At 58.1% G+C, this 13,361-nt stretch overlaps 1 protein-coding gene across 2 annotated transcripts in view; it reads left to right on the forward strand.

Annotated features, from left to right (window-relative positions):
- The window catches only part of OTUD5 (OTU deubiquitinase 5), a 54,701-nt gene that overhangs the window by 31,383 nt on the left and 9,957 nt on the right, over positions 1–13,361 (forward strand). For both annotated transcript variants that reach the window (XM_075578299.1, XM_075578300.1), the window contains exons 3-5: positions 5,725–5,789; positions 10,007–10,163; positions 12,002–12,150. In XM_075578299.1, the coding sequence (XP_075434414.1) occupies positions 5,725–5,789; positions 10,007–10,163; positions 12,002–12,150 (371 nt within the window). The remainder of the gene's footprint in view (positions 1–5,724; positions 5,790–10,006; positions 10,164–12,001; positions 12,151–13,361) is intronic.

A 13,361-nucleotide genomic window follows, 5' to 3' on the forward strand; every position in this document is an offset into this window, starting at 1 on the left:
GCGACATCTTTATATCTGGGGGATGTAAATCGTTGCTATAGGAACAAGCATGCTTGTAAAAATAGAATACAAGAAACTTGGTCTTTCAAAGTTGTTTTTTTTTTTTAAAACAGAAAATGCTAAAAGTATTTTTTCTTACTACAGAACTGGTTTATTTACAAAAACACACATGCAGGATATTGCTTTACCTGCAGCTTGAATCAGGAACTCGCCACGTGTGCAAGATATAAAGGTCGGCTAATGGATCATAGTATAATATAAAAAACCACCGGATAAAGTCCTCCTGCGCGTTTCGCACCAGTTCGCGCTTTCCCAGGGATGGTAGCGTCCCGGCTTGGATGAAACAATGTTATTGCACAGACTGCGCTGCTGGCTCCAGACCTAGTAACCGGTGCCATTTGTAATGGAGCAGCATGTGCTGGGGTCGGATAGGGGAGGGCCTCTTCTCACTCACTGAGGTTCCTGCAAGGGGGGGTACCCCAGTGCGCACGCGATCCCAGGGGGGGAGGGAGTGAGACCCCAGTGCGTGCACACTCCCAGGGGGGGAGGAAGTGAGACCCCAGTGCGCGCACACTCCCAGGGGGGGAGGAAGTGAGACCCCAGTGCGCACACGCTCCCAGGGGGGGGAGGGAGTGAGACCCCAGTGCGTGCACGCTCCCAGGGGGGGAGGAAGTGAGACCCCAGTGCGCACACGCGATCCCAGGGGGGGAGGGAGTGAGACCCCAGTGCGTGCACACTCCCAGGGGGGGAGGAAGCGAGACCCCAGTGCGTGCACGCTCCCAGGGGGGGGGGGGAGACCCCAGTGCGCACACGCTCCCAGGGGGGGAGGGAGTGAGACCCCAGTGCGTGCACGCTCCCACGGGGGGAGGGGGGTACCCTAGTGCGCGCACACTCCCACAGGGGGAGGGGGGTACCCCAGTGCGCGCACGCTCCCAGGGGGGGAGGGAGTGAGACCCCAGTGCGCACACGATCCCAGGGGGGGAGGGAGAGAGACCACAGTGCGTGCACGCTCCCACGGGGGGAGGGGGGTACCCTAGTGCGCGCACACTCCCACAGGGGGAGGGGGGTACCCCAGTGCGCGCACGCTCCCAGGGGGGGAGGGAGTGAGACCCCAGTGCGCACACGATCCCAGGGGGGGAGGGAGAGAGACCACAGTGCGTGCACGCTCCCAGGGGGGGAGGGAGTGAGACCCCAGTGCGCGCACGCTCCCCGGGGGGGAGGGAGTGAGACCCCAGTGCATGCACGCTCCCAGGGGGGAGGGGGGAGACCCCAGTGCGCGCACTCTCTCAGGGGGGAGGGAGTGAGACCCCAGTGCGCACGCTCCCGGGGGGAGGGAGTGAGATCCCAGTGCGCGCACCGCCCCCTGGTGGGGGAGGGAGTGAGACCCCAGTGCGCGCACGCTCCCGGGGGGTTGGGAGAGACCTCAGTGCGCACATATTACCGGGGGGTGGGGGGGTGAGACCCCAGTGCGCTCACACTCCCAGGGGGGGAGGGAGGAGACCCCAGTGTGCACCCTCCTGGGGGGGGTGGCAGAGGCCCCAGTGCGCACGCGCGCCCGTAGGGAGCTGGGGGGTGAGACCCTAGTGCGCACCAGCTCCCCGTAGTGTGGGGAGATCTCAGTGCACACGCTCCCACGGGGGGAGGGGGGAGAGACCCCAGTGCACACGTGCTCCCCGGGGGGGGGGGGGGTGAGACCCCAGTGCACACACGCTCCCCAGGGGGGTGAGACCCCTGTCAGCGACGGATACAGGCCGCACGTCAGAGGCTGAGCACCCATGCGAGTCTGCGTGCGCCTGCCAATGGCGCGAGTAACCTCCATGTTTGTTTTCTGCCGCCAGCGTATGTGTAACATGCTGCTTATCTGGTTTGGAAAGTTGGTCTTGGTGATACATGATCTTATCATTTACCTCTAGGAACCATTCCTCTCTGCATGGCACTACCCACATCAGGGTTTCGTGTCAAGAAGTGACTTTGCAATGAATCTGCACTCCTCTGTAAGTGTGTGTGCACACTCGCTCACTAGGCTTGGGGTGGGAGGGACCCTGGAGACGAGTTTGCCTTTGCCTGTTGGGTCCCCTGGGATTGTCTAGCCTCCCGCCTTGGCACCATTAGCACAGATGTAGAAATCATATGCTGCATCCGTGCCAATATACTTCAGCCATCTCCCTGGCTGATCAGAGCTGGTTACCAGGCCATGCCAAGTCAGCTCGCTGTGACCTCGGGACGTTCTGAGCAAGGGCTAAAGCCTTACCATAACGCCACCGGCATGGCACACTGTGATCTCCAAAGCCAGGCCCTAGTTATAGGAACGTGCGCACACACGCGCGCTGCGCGCGCACACACACACACACACCGTCACTTTGTTCTAATCTGCGCAGAAAACACATGCATTTTAAACAAACAAATAATCCAGATGAGTCGGTTTGTTATATTTCCATCTACTGCGCTGGTTTGTCTAAGGCTGAGTGACCCGTGCTGAGGCGCGCTGACCCTTGTCAGTGAGAGCGGCTGTAGCAGGGGCGTGCGGAGGCGTAGGTCTTATCAAATTTTTAGTATGAGCGCTCACGGAAGCGCAGGGCCGGTCACATGAGGGTGAGTGAGGCGCAGCATTTCTCCGACTCTCACATGAGGGTGAGTGGGGCGGAGCATTTCTCCGACTCTCACATGAGGGTGAGTGGGGCGGAGCATTTCTCCGACTCTCACATCAGGGTGAGTGGGGCGGAGCATTTCTCCGACTCTCACATGAGGGTGAGTGGGGCGGAGCATTTCTCCGACTCTCACATGAGGGTGAGTGGGGCGGAGCATTTCTCCGACTCTCACATGAGGGTGAGTGAGGCGGAGCATTTCTCCGACTCTCACATGAGGGTGAAGTGGGGCGGAGCATTTCTCCGACTCACATGAGGGTGAGTGGGGCGGAGCATTTCTCCGACTCTCACATGAGGGTGAGTGGGGCGGAGCATTTCTCCGACTCTCACATCAGGGTGAGTGGGGCGGAGCATTTCTCCGACTCTCACATGAGGGTGAGTGGGGCGGAGCATTTCTCCGACTCTCACATGAGGGTGAGTGGGGCGGAGCATTTCTCCGACTCTCACATGAGGGTGAGTGGGGCGGAGCATTTCTCCGACTCTCACATGAGGGTGAGTGAGGCGCAGCATTTCTCCGACTCTCACATGAGGGTGAGTGGGGCGGAGCATTTCTCCGACTCTCACATGAGGGTGAGTGGGGCGGAGCATTTCTCCGACTCTCACATGAGGGTGAGTGGGGCGGAGCATTTCTCCGACTCTCACATGAGGGTGAGTGGGATGGAGCATTTCTCCGATTCTCACATGAGGGTGAGTGGGGCGGAGCATTTCTCCGACTCACATGAGGGTGAGTGAGGCGGAGCATTTCTCCGACTCACATGAGGGTGAGTGGGGCGGAGCATTTCTCCGACTCTCACATGAGGGTGAGTGGGGCGGAGCATTTCTCCGACTCACATGAGGGTGAGTGGGGCGGAGCATTTCTCCGACTCACATGAGGGTGAGTGGGGCGGAGCATTTCTCCCAATAGTTTCTGAAATAAGTCTCCTCCTTTTCTCCTTCCCATGTTGTTGTGGGAATGATATATTTGGGATATATAGGTGGGTTTGGGGAATGATATATTTGGGATATATAGGTGGGTTTGGGGAATGATATATTTGGGATATATAGGTGGGTTTGGGGAATGATATATCTGAGATATATAGGTGGGTTTGGGGAATGATATATCTGAGATATATAGGTGGGTTTGGGGAATGATATATTTGGGATATATAGGTGGGTTTGGGGAATGATATATTTGGGATATATAGGTGGGTTTGGGGAATGATATATTTGGGATATATAGGTGGGTTTAGGGAATGATATATTTGGGATATATAGGTGGGTTTGGGGAATGATATATTTGGGATATATAGGTGGGTTTGGGGAATGATATATTTGGGATATATAGGTGGGTTTGGGGAATGATATATCTGAGATATATAGGTGGGTTTGGGGAATGATATATCTGAGATATATAGGTGGGTTTGGGGAATGATATATTTGGGATATATAGGTGGGTTTGGGGAATGATATATTTGGGATATATAGGTGGGTTTGGGGAATGATATATTTGGGATATATAGGTGGGTTTGGGGAATGATATATTTGGGATATATAGGTGGGTTTGGGGAATGATATATCTGAGATATATAGGTGGGTTTGGGGAATGATATATTTGGGATATATAGGTGGGTTTGGGGAATGATATATCTGAGATATATAGGTGGGTTTGGGGAATGATATATTTGGGATATATAGGTGGGTTTGGGGAATGATATATCTGAGATATATAGGTGGGTTTGGGGAATGATATATCTGAGATATATAGGTGGGTTTGGGCCACGTGTAACTCCTCACAAGCCCCTGAAGATGGAATTGTTCACATTATCTGTGTGTTGTGGGACTTTTCGGTGCTAACGTGTTCAGCTGCGGCCGTTACAGAACCTGTACCCCGCTGTATGCCAGGAGACGCTTTGCTTTGGGATGAGGGGTACCTTGTTCATGGGCAATCTAATCCGTAATCTCCCCGGGCAGAGTTTGTAAGCAAAACATCTTTTAAACGTTGTGGTTTCCGGCGCCATCTGCCACTCTGAATATGGGGGTTTTCAGCCTATCACCGAGCAGAGATCTGGCGCCTCGTCCACATGAAGAAAACAAGCACACGTGCAGCCCACATTGCAGCTTCACTGCCACAAAACCACAGCCACGGAGTGTGGGGAGAAATTCTAAGAACGGGAAGTGCCCTGGTCACATGACTTGCTGGAACGCGCGCTGTGTTTAGCGCTCATTTGCATATCTGTGGGTGTGTGTGTACACACACCTATACGATACTTTTTGTTTACATCTGCAAAGTAGGTCCTGCCCCAATAACAGTGAGTCACTCCCTGTGTGTGGGCGAGAGTGACGGGCAGAGGAAACGGGCGGCATGGAATTCACAACATCTGCGGCTTCTATGCATCAATGGGTTTTGTATTGTTGTTTTCCGAGTGGAAAGTATTTGTTACTCAGTGGAGTGTTCCTTGATACGATGAGAAAGGGTGCTCACCCGATAACTTCCCCGTGCACACACTGTTACCCTCGCCCACCCCTCACCCATGTCCTGCCCATTTGGGGCACCTGTTCTGTTACCAGGGACCGTGCTGTGAGGAAGGGAAATACAGAGGGATACTTCTGTATAGCTTCCTAATGAAATGGCGGCACTAACGTCTTGTACCTCCATTAATACCGAGTGATCACACGTCTCCTGCTGAGCTGTGCCTTTCGTCTCTGCGTGGCAGGACACTATACAGGGACGGTGCACATGAGCGTAGATATCTGTTTGTGGTGTTGGTGTTTGGGGGGGGAGGGGTGAAGGGACAAAAGTAGTGTCTTTTTTAACCACTGGGCTACCAATATTCGGAATACCTGGGGGGCCAAGCGATGGGAATAATCCTTTCTCCTGGGGCAGCAGGATCACAGTCCCCGCCCCGGTGGTGGGACTAAGGCAGTACCTTTCATTCCCAGCCACCCGTGGGTGATACCGTGGCACCACAATCTAAGGTTTAGCTAAGCTTGTGTATTCAGCACGGTAAACCCCTGAGACTGGGTGGGGTCTCGTAGGGTCTTCTGTGTCCTCGGGATTTTAGCGCTTCACGATCCTTACCTGTTGCTTTCTGTTCTACAGCTGACCAAGTGTACGGGGACCAGGACATGCACGAGGTGGTGAGGAAGCACTGTATGGATTACCTGGTGAGCCTGTCCTACAGCACTGCAAGGGCTGACCCCCCCCCCCCTGCAAGGGCTGACCCCCCCCCCCTCCTCTGCAAGAGCTGACCACTCCCTCAGCAAGAGCTGACCCCCCTCCGCAAGAGCTGACCCCCCCTCCGCAAGAGCTGACGCCCCACCCCCTCCGCAAGAGCTGACGCCCCACCCCCTCCGCAAGAGCTGACGCCCACCCCCCTCCGCAAGAGCTGACGCCCCACCCCCTCCGCAAGAGCTGACGCCCCACCCCCTCCGCAAGAGCTGACGCCCCACCCCCTCCGCAAGAGCTGACGCCCCACCCCCTCCGCAAGAGCTGACGCCCCACCCCCTCCGCAAGAGCTGACGCCCCACCCCCTCCGCAAGAGCTGACGCCCCACCCCCTCCGCAAGAGCTGACGCCCCACCCCCTCCGCAAGAGCTGACGCCCCACCCCCTCCGCAAGAGCTGACGCCCCACCCCCTCCGCAAGAGCTGACGCCCCACCCCCTCCGCAAGAGCTGACGCCCCACCCCCTCCGCAAGAGCTGACGCCCCACCCCCTCCGCAAGAGCTGACGCCCCACCCCCTCCGCAAGAGCTGACGCCCCACCCCCTCCGCAAGAGCTGACGCCCCACCCCCTCCGCAAGAGCTGACGCCCCACCCCCTCCGCAAGAGCTGACGCCCCACCCCCTCCGCAAGAGCTGACGCCCCACCCCCTCCGCAAGAGCTGACGCCCCACCCCCTCCGCAAGAGCTGACGCCCCACCCCCTCCGCAAGAGCTGACGCCCCACCCCCTCCGCAAGAGCTGACGCCCCACCCCCTCCGCAAGAGCTGACGCCCCACCCCCTCCGCAAGAGCTGACGCCCCACCCCCTCCGCAAGAGCTGACGCCCCACCCCCTCCGCAAGAGCTGACCCCCCACCCCCTCCGCAAGAGCTGACCCCCCACCCCCTCCGCAAGAGCTGACCCCCCACCCCCTCCGCAAGAGCTGCCTGTGACGGGAGCTTTGTGACAGGCTATTAATAATACACCAAAAAATATATATATATAACTGGGTTGAACTGGTACGAGACTTAGATATGATAAAATATAATTTATTCCTTGATAAAGGTGAACACACGAGATATACAAATAACAGGCAAAATATAGACACTTACTTAAAGATTATGACAAGAAAGCCATCAGGATACAGGATGGGCCATTTCTTCCATATTTCAGTTGACATCACAGCAATACATGCAGCCCATGAATGAAGACTCATGCATGAAGACACAGGCATGAAAGACTTTGCATGAAGACAATACATGAAGACACTTGAGTAAGGGTTGACTCTGACTTAAATACCATGTCAAACTCATCTCTTAACCCTAGATGCCGAAAAGGCTAGCAAAAACTCTTTGAAGCTCTTTGAAGCCGCTTTTGGCTTCCATTGAAGTGTGAAGTATCACATTTAAAAAAACATTCAGTTTCTTGGTTCCTGCCTCAAACATAAACAATTAGGCAATTTAGCCTTTGATCACCAGGCTATGTAAATTCTAGCAAGATGTCCTTCCTGCTCATTATCATAACAGAGGGAGTCTGCAGTTTCCAGAACAAACCAAAATTCCATATACACTGTAAATAACTTCATAACTTCAGTTCAGTAGTACTCACTGGCACTCGAGACATATTAATACAATAATGAAGCTCCCAATGAGACTAAATATTACGATGTAGTACTAAAATTAAGAGAGATATTAATATCTGGCTCTTAGTATCTGTTAGATATCAAGTGTTTAGAATCATTAGTTGGGGCTAAGTCCCACGAATACACCTATGTAACTCTTAGCACGTTCAGCCAAGGACATCTCATAATATTCTTATATTTAATAAGGTCACTCATTCTGTAGCCCCACTCCTAAATCAGAGGCGTTTGGGCCAGTCTACCACATGGCAGGATACTATGGTTTGTAAGTGTGAGTTATAACGCTCACCCCCCACTCTAGCTTCCTGCAAACAGGTATTCACATACTGTACACTAAAACCCCCTTCTGCTTTTCACACCCAACTTCAATCAAGCCTTTTGAAGCCTAGATTTTCTGAAAAGACACACCACAGTTGTATTTTCTTAAACTGTAGCTTATTAACCCCTTAAGCCCCAGTGTGTGTGTGGTGCAGACACTGGCATAACACAATACAGTTACACAGGGGAATAAGCATTTTGATATTGACGCAAGGTAAAAACACATTACTGGACCTCAGTCCAGTTAACCCCTTGCTTCCCAGGTGAGGGTAGAAGGTGGCCAATTGGGGTGTAACCCCTTTAATCCCGGGCCAAATCTTCCCCATCGTCACACTGACCCCCCCCCCCCACTCCCTCCAAGAGCTAACGCCCCCTCCGCAAGAGCTGACCCCCCCCCCACTCCCTCCGCAAGAGCTGACCGCTCCCACCGCAAGAGCTGACCACTCCCTCCGCAAGAGCTGACCACTCCCTCCGCAAGAGCTGACCACTCCCTCCGCAAGAGCTGACCACTCCCTCCGCAAGAGCTGACCACTCCCTCCGCAAGAGCTGACCACTCCCTCCGCAAGAGCTGACCACCCCCCCACTCCCTCTGCAAGAGCTGATCACCCCCCCTTTCTCCGCAAGAGCTGACCCCCACTCCTGCAAGAGCTGACCCTCCCCCCACTCCCTCCGCATGAGCTGACCCCCACTCCCGCAAGAGCTGACCACCCCCCACTCCCTCCACAAATGCTGACCACAAACCCCCCCCCCCCCCCTCACTCCCTCTGCCAGGGCTGACCCTCCCCGCCCCCCCACCACCATTACTGTCTCCTCAAGGGCTGACCCCCTCTCCCCCTCCGTGTGTACGCGGCCTGTATATGTTTCTGTGTCCCCCCCCCCCCCCGTGTGTACGCGGCCTGTATATGTTTGTGTCCCCCTCCGTGTGTACGCGGCCTGTATATGTTTCTGTGTGTCCCCCCCCCCGTGTGTACGCGGCCTGTATATGTTTGTGTCCCCCCCCCCCCCGTGTGTACGCGGCCTGTATATGTTTCTGTGTCCCCCTCCGTGTGTACGCGGCCTGTATATGTTTGTGTGTCCCCCCCCCCGTGTGTACGCGGCCTGTATATGTTTGTGTGTCCCCCTCCGTGTGTACGCGGCCTGTATATGTTTGTGTCCCCCCCCCCCTCCGTGTGTACGCGGCCTGTATATGTTTGTGTGTCCCCCTCCGTGTGTACGCGGCCTGCATATGTTTGTGTCCCCCCCCCCCCCCCCCCGTGTGTACGCGGCCTGTATATGTTTGTGTCCCCCCCCCCCCCCGTGTGTACGCGGCCTGTATATGTTTGTGTCCCCCCCCCCCCGTGTGTACGCGGCCTGTATATGTTTGTGTCCCCCTCCGTGTGTATGCGGCCTGTATATGTTTCTGTGTGTCCCCCCCCCGTGTGTACGCGGCCTGTATATGTTTGTGTCCCCCCCCCCCCCCCCGTGTGTACGCGGCCTGTATATGTTTCTGTGTCCCCCTCCGTGTGTACGCGGCCTGTATATGTTTGTGTGTCCCCCTCCGTGTGTACGCAGCCTGTATATGTTTGTGTCCCCCCCCCCCGTGTGTACGCGGCCTGTATATGTTTGTGTGTCCCCCCCCCGTGTGTACGCGGCCTGTATATGTTTGTGTCCCCCCCCCCCCCCGTGTGTACGCGGCCTGTATATGTTTCTGTGTCCCCCTCCGTGTGTACGCGGCCTGTATATGTTTGTGTGTCCCCCTCCGTGTGTACGCAGCCTGTATATGTTTGTGTCCCCCCCCCCCGTGTGTACGCGGCCTGTATATGTTTGTGTGTCCCCCTCCGTGTGTACGCAGCCTGTATATGTTTGTGTCCCCCCCCCCGTGTGTACGCGGCCTGTATATGTTTGTGTGTCCCCCCCCGTGTGTACGCGGCCTGTATATGTTTGTGTCCCCCCCCCCCCGTGTGTACGCGGCCTGTATATGTTTGTGTGTCCCCCTCCGTGTGTACGCAGCCTGTATATGTTTGTGTCCCCCCCCCCCTCCGTGTGTACGCGGCCTGTATATGTTTGTGTGTCCCCCTCCGTGTGTACGCGGCCTGTATATGTTTGTGTCCCCCCCCCCCCCCCTCCGTGTGTACGCGGCCTGTATATGTTTGTGTGTCCCCCTCCGTGTGTACGCAGCCTGTATATGTTTGTGTCCCCCCCCCCCGTGTGTACGCGGCCTGTATATGTTTGTGTCCCCCGGGTGACAGATGAAGAACGCAGACTATTTCTCAAACTACGTGACGGAAGATTTCACTTCGTATATCAACCGGAAGCGGAAAAACAACTGTCACGGGAACCACATAGAGATGCAGGCGATGGCGGAGATGTACAACCGGCCGGTGGAGGTTTATCAGTACGGCACAGGTAAGGGGGGCTTCTACTGAGCCCGGGGGGCCACACTCACTGCAACCAACGGGATTTTAATATGGCGGCTGCCTCTAATATGCCAACCAGGAGAATCCGCAGCGATCTCCCCCAGACAGGAGCATTGTCCGGCAGGTTCCCGGTATCTGCACGGTTAGGGTATTTCCTATAAATACTCGCTACTCCATATGCTGCCGATCGCCTGCTAATAAGGTGTATGCAACGTACAACTTCTTCCTAGTGACTCCAGCTTGGGCTTGTGTGTCACATGGGCGCTGCAGCACTGCCCCTCCCCCTGCGGCACTGCCCCTCCCCCTGCGGCACTGCCCCTCCCCCTGCGGCACTGCTCATCCCCTGCGGCACTGCCCCTCCCCCTGCGGCACTGCCCCTCCCCCTGCAGCACTGCCCCTCCCCCTGCGGCACTGCTCATCCCCTGCGGCACTGCTCATCCCCTGCGGCACTGCCCCTCCCCCTGCGGCACTGCCCCTCCCCCTGCGGCACTGCTCATCCCCTGCGGCACTGCCCCTCCCCCTGCGGCACTGCCCCTCCCCCTGCGGCACTGCCCCTCCCCCTGCGGCACTGCCCCATCCCCTGCGGCACTGCCCCTCCCCCTGCGGCACTGCCCCATCCCCTGCGGCACTGCCCCTCCCCCTGCGGCACTGCTCATCCCCTGCGGCACTGCCCCTCCCCCTGCGGCACTGCCCCTCCCCCTGCAGCACTGCCCCTCCCCCTGCGGCACTGCCCCTCCCCCTGCGGCACTGCTCATCCCCTGCGGCACTGCTCATCCCCTGCGGCACTGCCCCTCCCCCTGCGGCACTGCCCCTCCCCCTGCGGCACTGCCCCTCCCCCTGCGGCACTGCCCCATCCCCTGCGGCACTGCCCCTCCCCCTGCGGCACTGCCCCATCCCCTGCGGCACTGCCCCATCCCCTGCGGCACTGCCCCTCCCCCTGCGGCACTCCTCATCCCCTGCGGCACTGCCCCTCCCCCTGCGGCACTGCCCCTCCCCCTGCGGCACTCCTCATCCCCTGCGGCACTGCCCCTCCCCCTGCGGCACTGCCCCTCCCCCTGCGGCACTGCCCCATCCCCTGCGGCACTGCCCCTCCCCCTGCGGCACTGCCCCTCCCCCTGCGGCACTGCCCCTCCCCCTGCGGCACTGCTCATCCCCTGCGGCACTGCCCCTCCCCCTGCGGGACTGCCCCTCCCCCTGCGGCACTGCCCCTCCCCCTGCGGCACTGCCCCATCCCCTGCGGCACTGCCCCTCCCCCTGCGGCACTGCCCCAGTCCTGCGGCACTGCCCCTCCCCCTGCGGCACTGCCCCATCCCCTGCGGCACTGCCCCATCCCCTGCGGCACTGCCCCTCCCCCTGCGGCACTGCCCCTCCCCCTGCGGCACTGCCCCTCCCCCTGCGGCACTGCCCCTCCCCGCCTGTTCCTTCGGGGCTGGGCAGGGTTACATTACAGGCGCTCCTCCCAGAACTAATCATTCAAACTACAAGTTACACGTTCTGAATTATGGGAGGTGTGGCAGGGCAGGGGTGGGGCGTGTGGTGCGCGCGTGTGTCACTGCTGCAAAATCAGGGGGCACCGTGTTAGAAGTGTGGGTATTGGTGTCACTGCTGGAATAGCCGTAGGGGTACCACGGGACAGGGTGGAGGGTAGGTAGAGTGGGGGTGCTGTGGGGGAGGTAGGATGGGAGCAAGGCAAGGTGTGGGGGTGCTGCGAGGGCACCTCGGAGCTGAGTAATGGTGCTGCGGGAGGGGGGGTGGGCGCCATCAGTGATACAAGCGCACGCAGCATCAGGGTGTATCCGTAACCCCACCTGAGCTCTCTTTATTCAGAGCCAATCAACACGTTTCATAGCATCCAGCATAACGAAGACGATCCAATCAGAGTGAGCTACCATCGGAACATCCACTACAACTCTGTAGTGAACCCCAACAAGGCCACGATAGGAGTGGGCCTGGGACTCCCATCATTCAAACCCGGGGTAAGTCTGGCAGTGTGAGCGTGTATATACACCTCCCCATCCCCCTGCGCGTGTATGTACACCTCCCCGTCCCCCTGCACATGTATACACACCTCCCCCTCCCCCTGCGCGTGTATATACACCTCCCCATCCCCCTGCGCGTGTATGTACACCTCCCCGTCCCCCTGCGCGTGTGTATACACCTCCCCATCCCCCTGCGCGTGTATGTACACCTCCCCGTCCCCCTGCGCGTGTGTATACACCTCCCCATCCCCCTGCGCGTGTATGTACACCTCCCCATCCCCCTGCGCGTGTATGTACACCTCCCCATCCCCCTGCGCGTGTATGTACACCTCCCCATCCCCCTGCGCGTGTATGTACACCTTCCCCTGCGCGTGTATATACACCTCCCCGTCCCCCTGCGCGTGTATACACACCTCCCCATCCCCCTGCGCGTGTATGTACACCTCCCCATCCCCCTGCGCGTGTATGTACACCTCCCCATCCCCCTGCACGTGTATGTACACCTCCCCATCCCCCTGCACGTGTATGTACACCTCCCCATCCCCCTGCGCGTGTATGTACACCTCCCCATCCCCCTGCACGTGTATGTACACCTCCCCATCCCCCTGCGCGTGTATATACACCTCCCCATCCCCCTGCGCGTGTATGTACACCTCCCCATCCCCCTGCGCGTGTATATACACCTCCCCATCCCCCTGCGCGTGTATGTACACCTCCCCATCCCCCTGCGCGTGTATGTACACCTCCCCATCCCCCTGCGCGTGTATGTACACCTCCCCATCCCCCTGCGCGTGTATGTACACCTCCCCATCCCCCTGCGCGTGTATGTACACCTCCCCATCCCCCTGCGCGTGTATGTACACCTCCCCATCCCCCTGCGCGTGTATGTACACCTCCCCATCCCCCTGCACGTGTATGTACACCTCCCTGTCCCCCTGCGCGTGTATGTACACCTCCCCATCCCCCTGCGCGTGTATGTACACCTCCCCATCCCCCTGCGCGTGTATGTACACCTCCCCATCCCCCTGCGCGTGTATGTACACCTCCCCATCCCCCTGCGCGTGTATGTACACCTCCCCATCCCCCTGCACGTGTATATACACCTCCCCATCCCCCTGCGCGTGTATGTACACCTATGTGTATACGTGGGCTGTGTGCTGCAGGAGGGGAGACTGGCAGCGCTGCTGTCGGGGCACACTAGATGTGCT

The sequence above is a fragment of the Ascaphus truei genome, chromosome 21, assembly GCF_040206685.1.
Source record: "Ascaphus truei isolate aAscTru1 chromosome 21, aAscTru1.hap1, whole genome shotgun sequence".
NCBI lineage: Eukaryota > Metazoa > Chordata > Amphibia > Anura > Ascaphidae > Ascaphus > Ascaphus truei.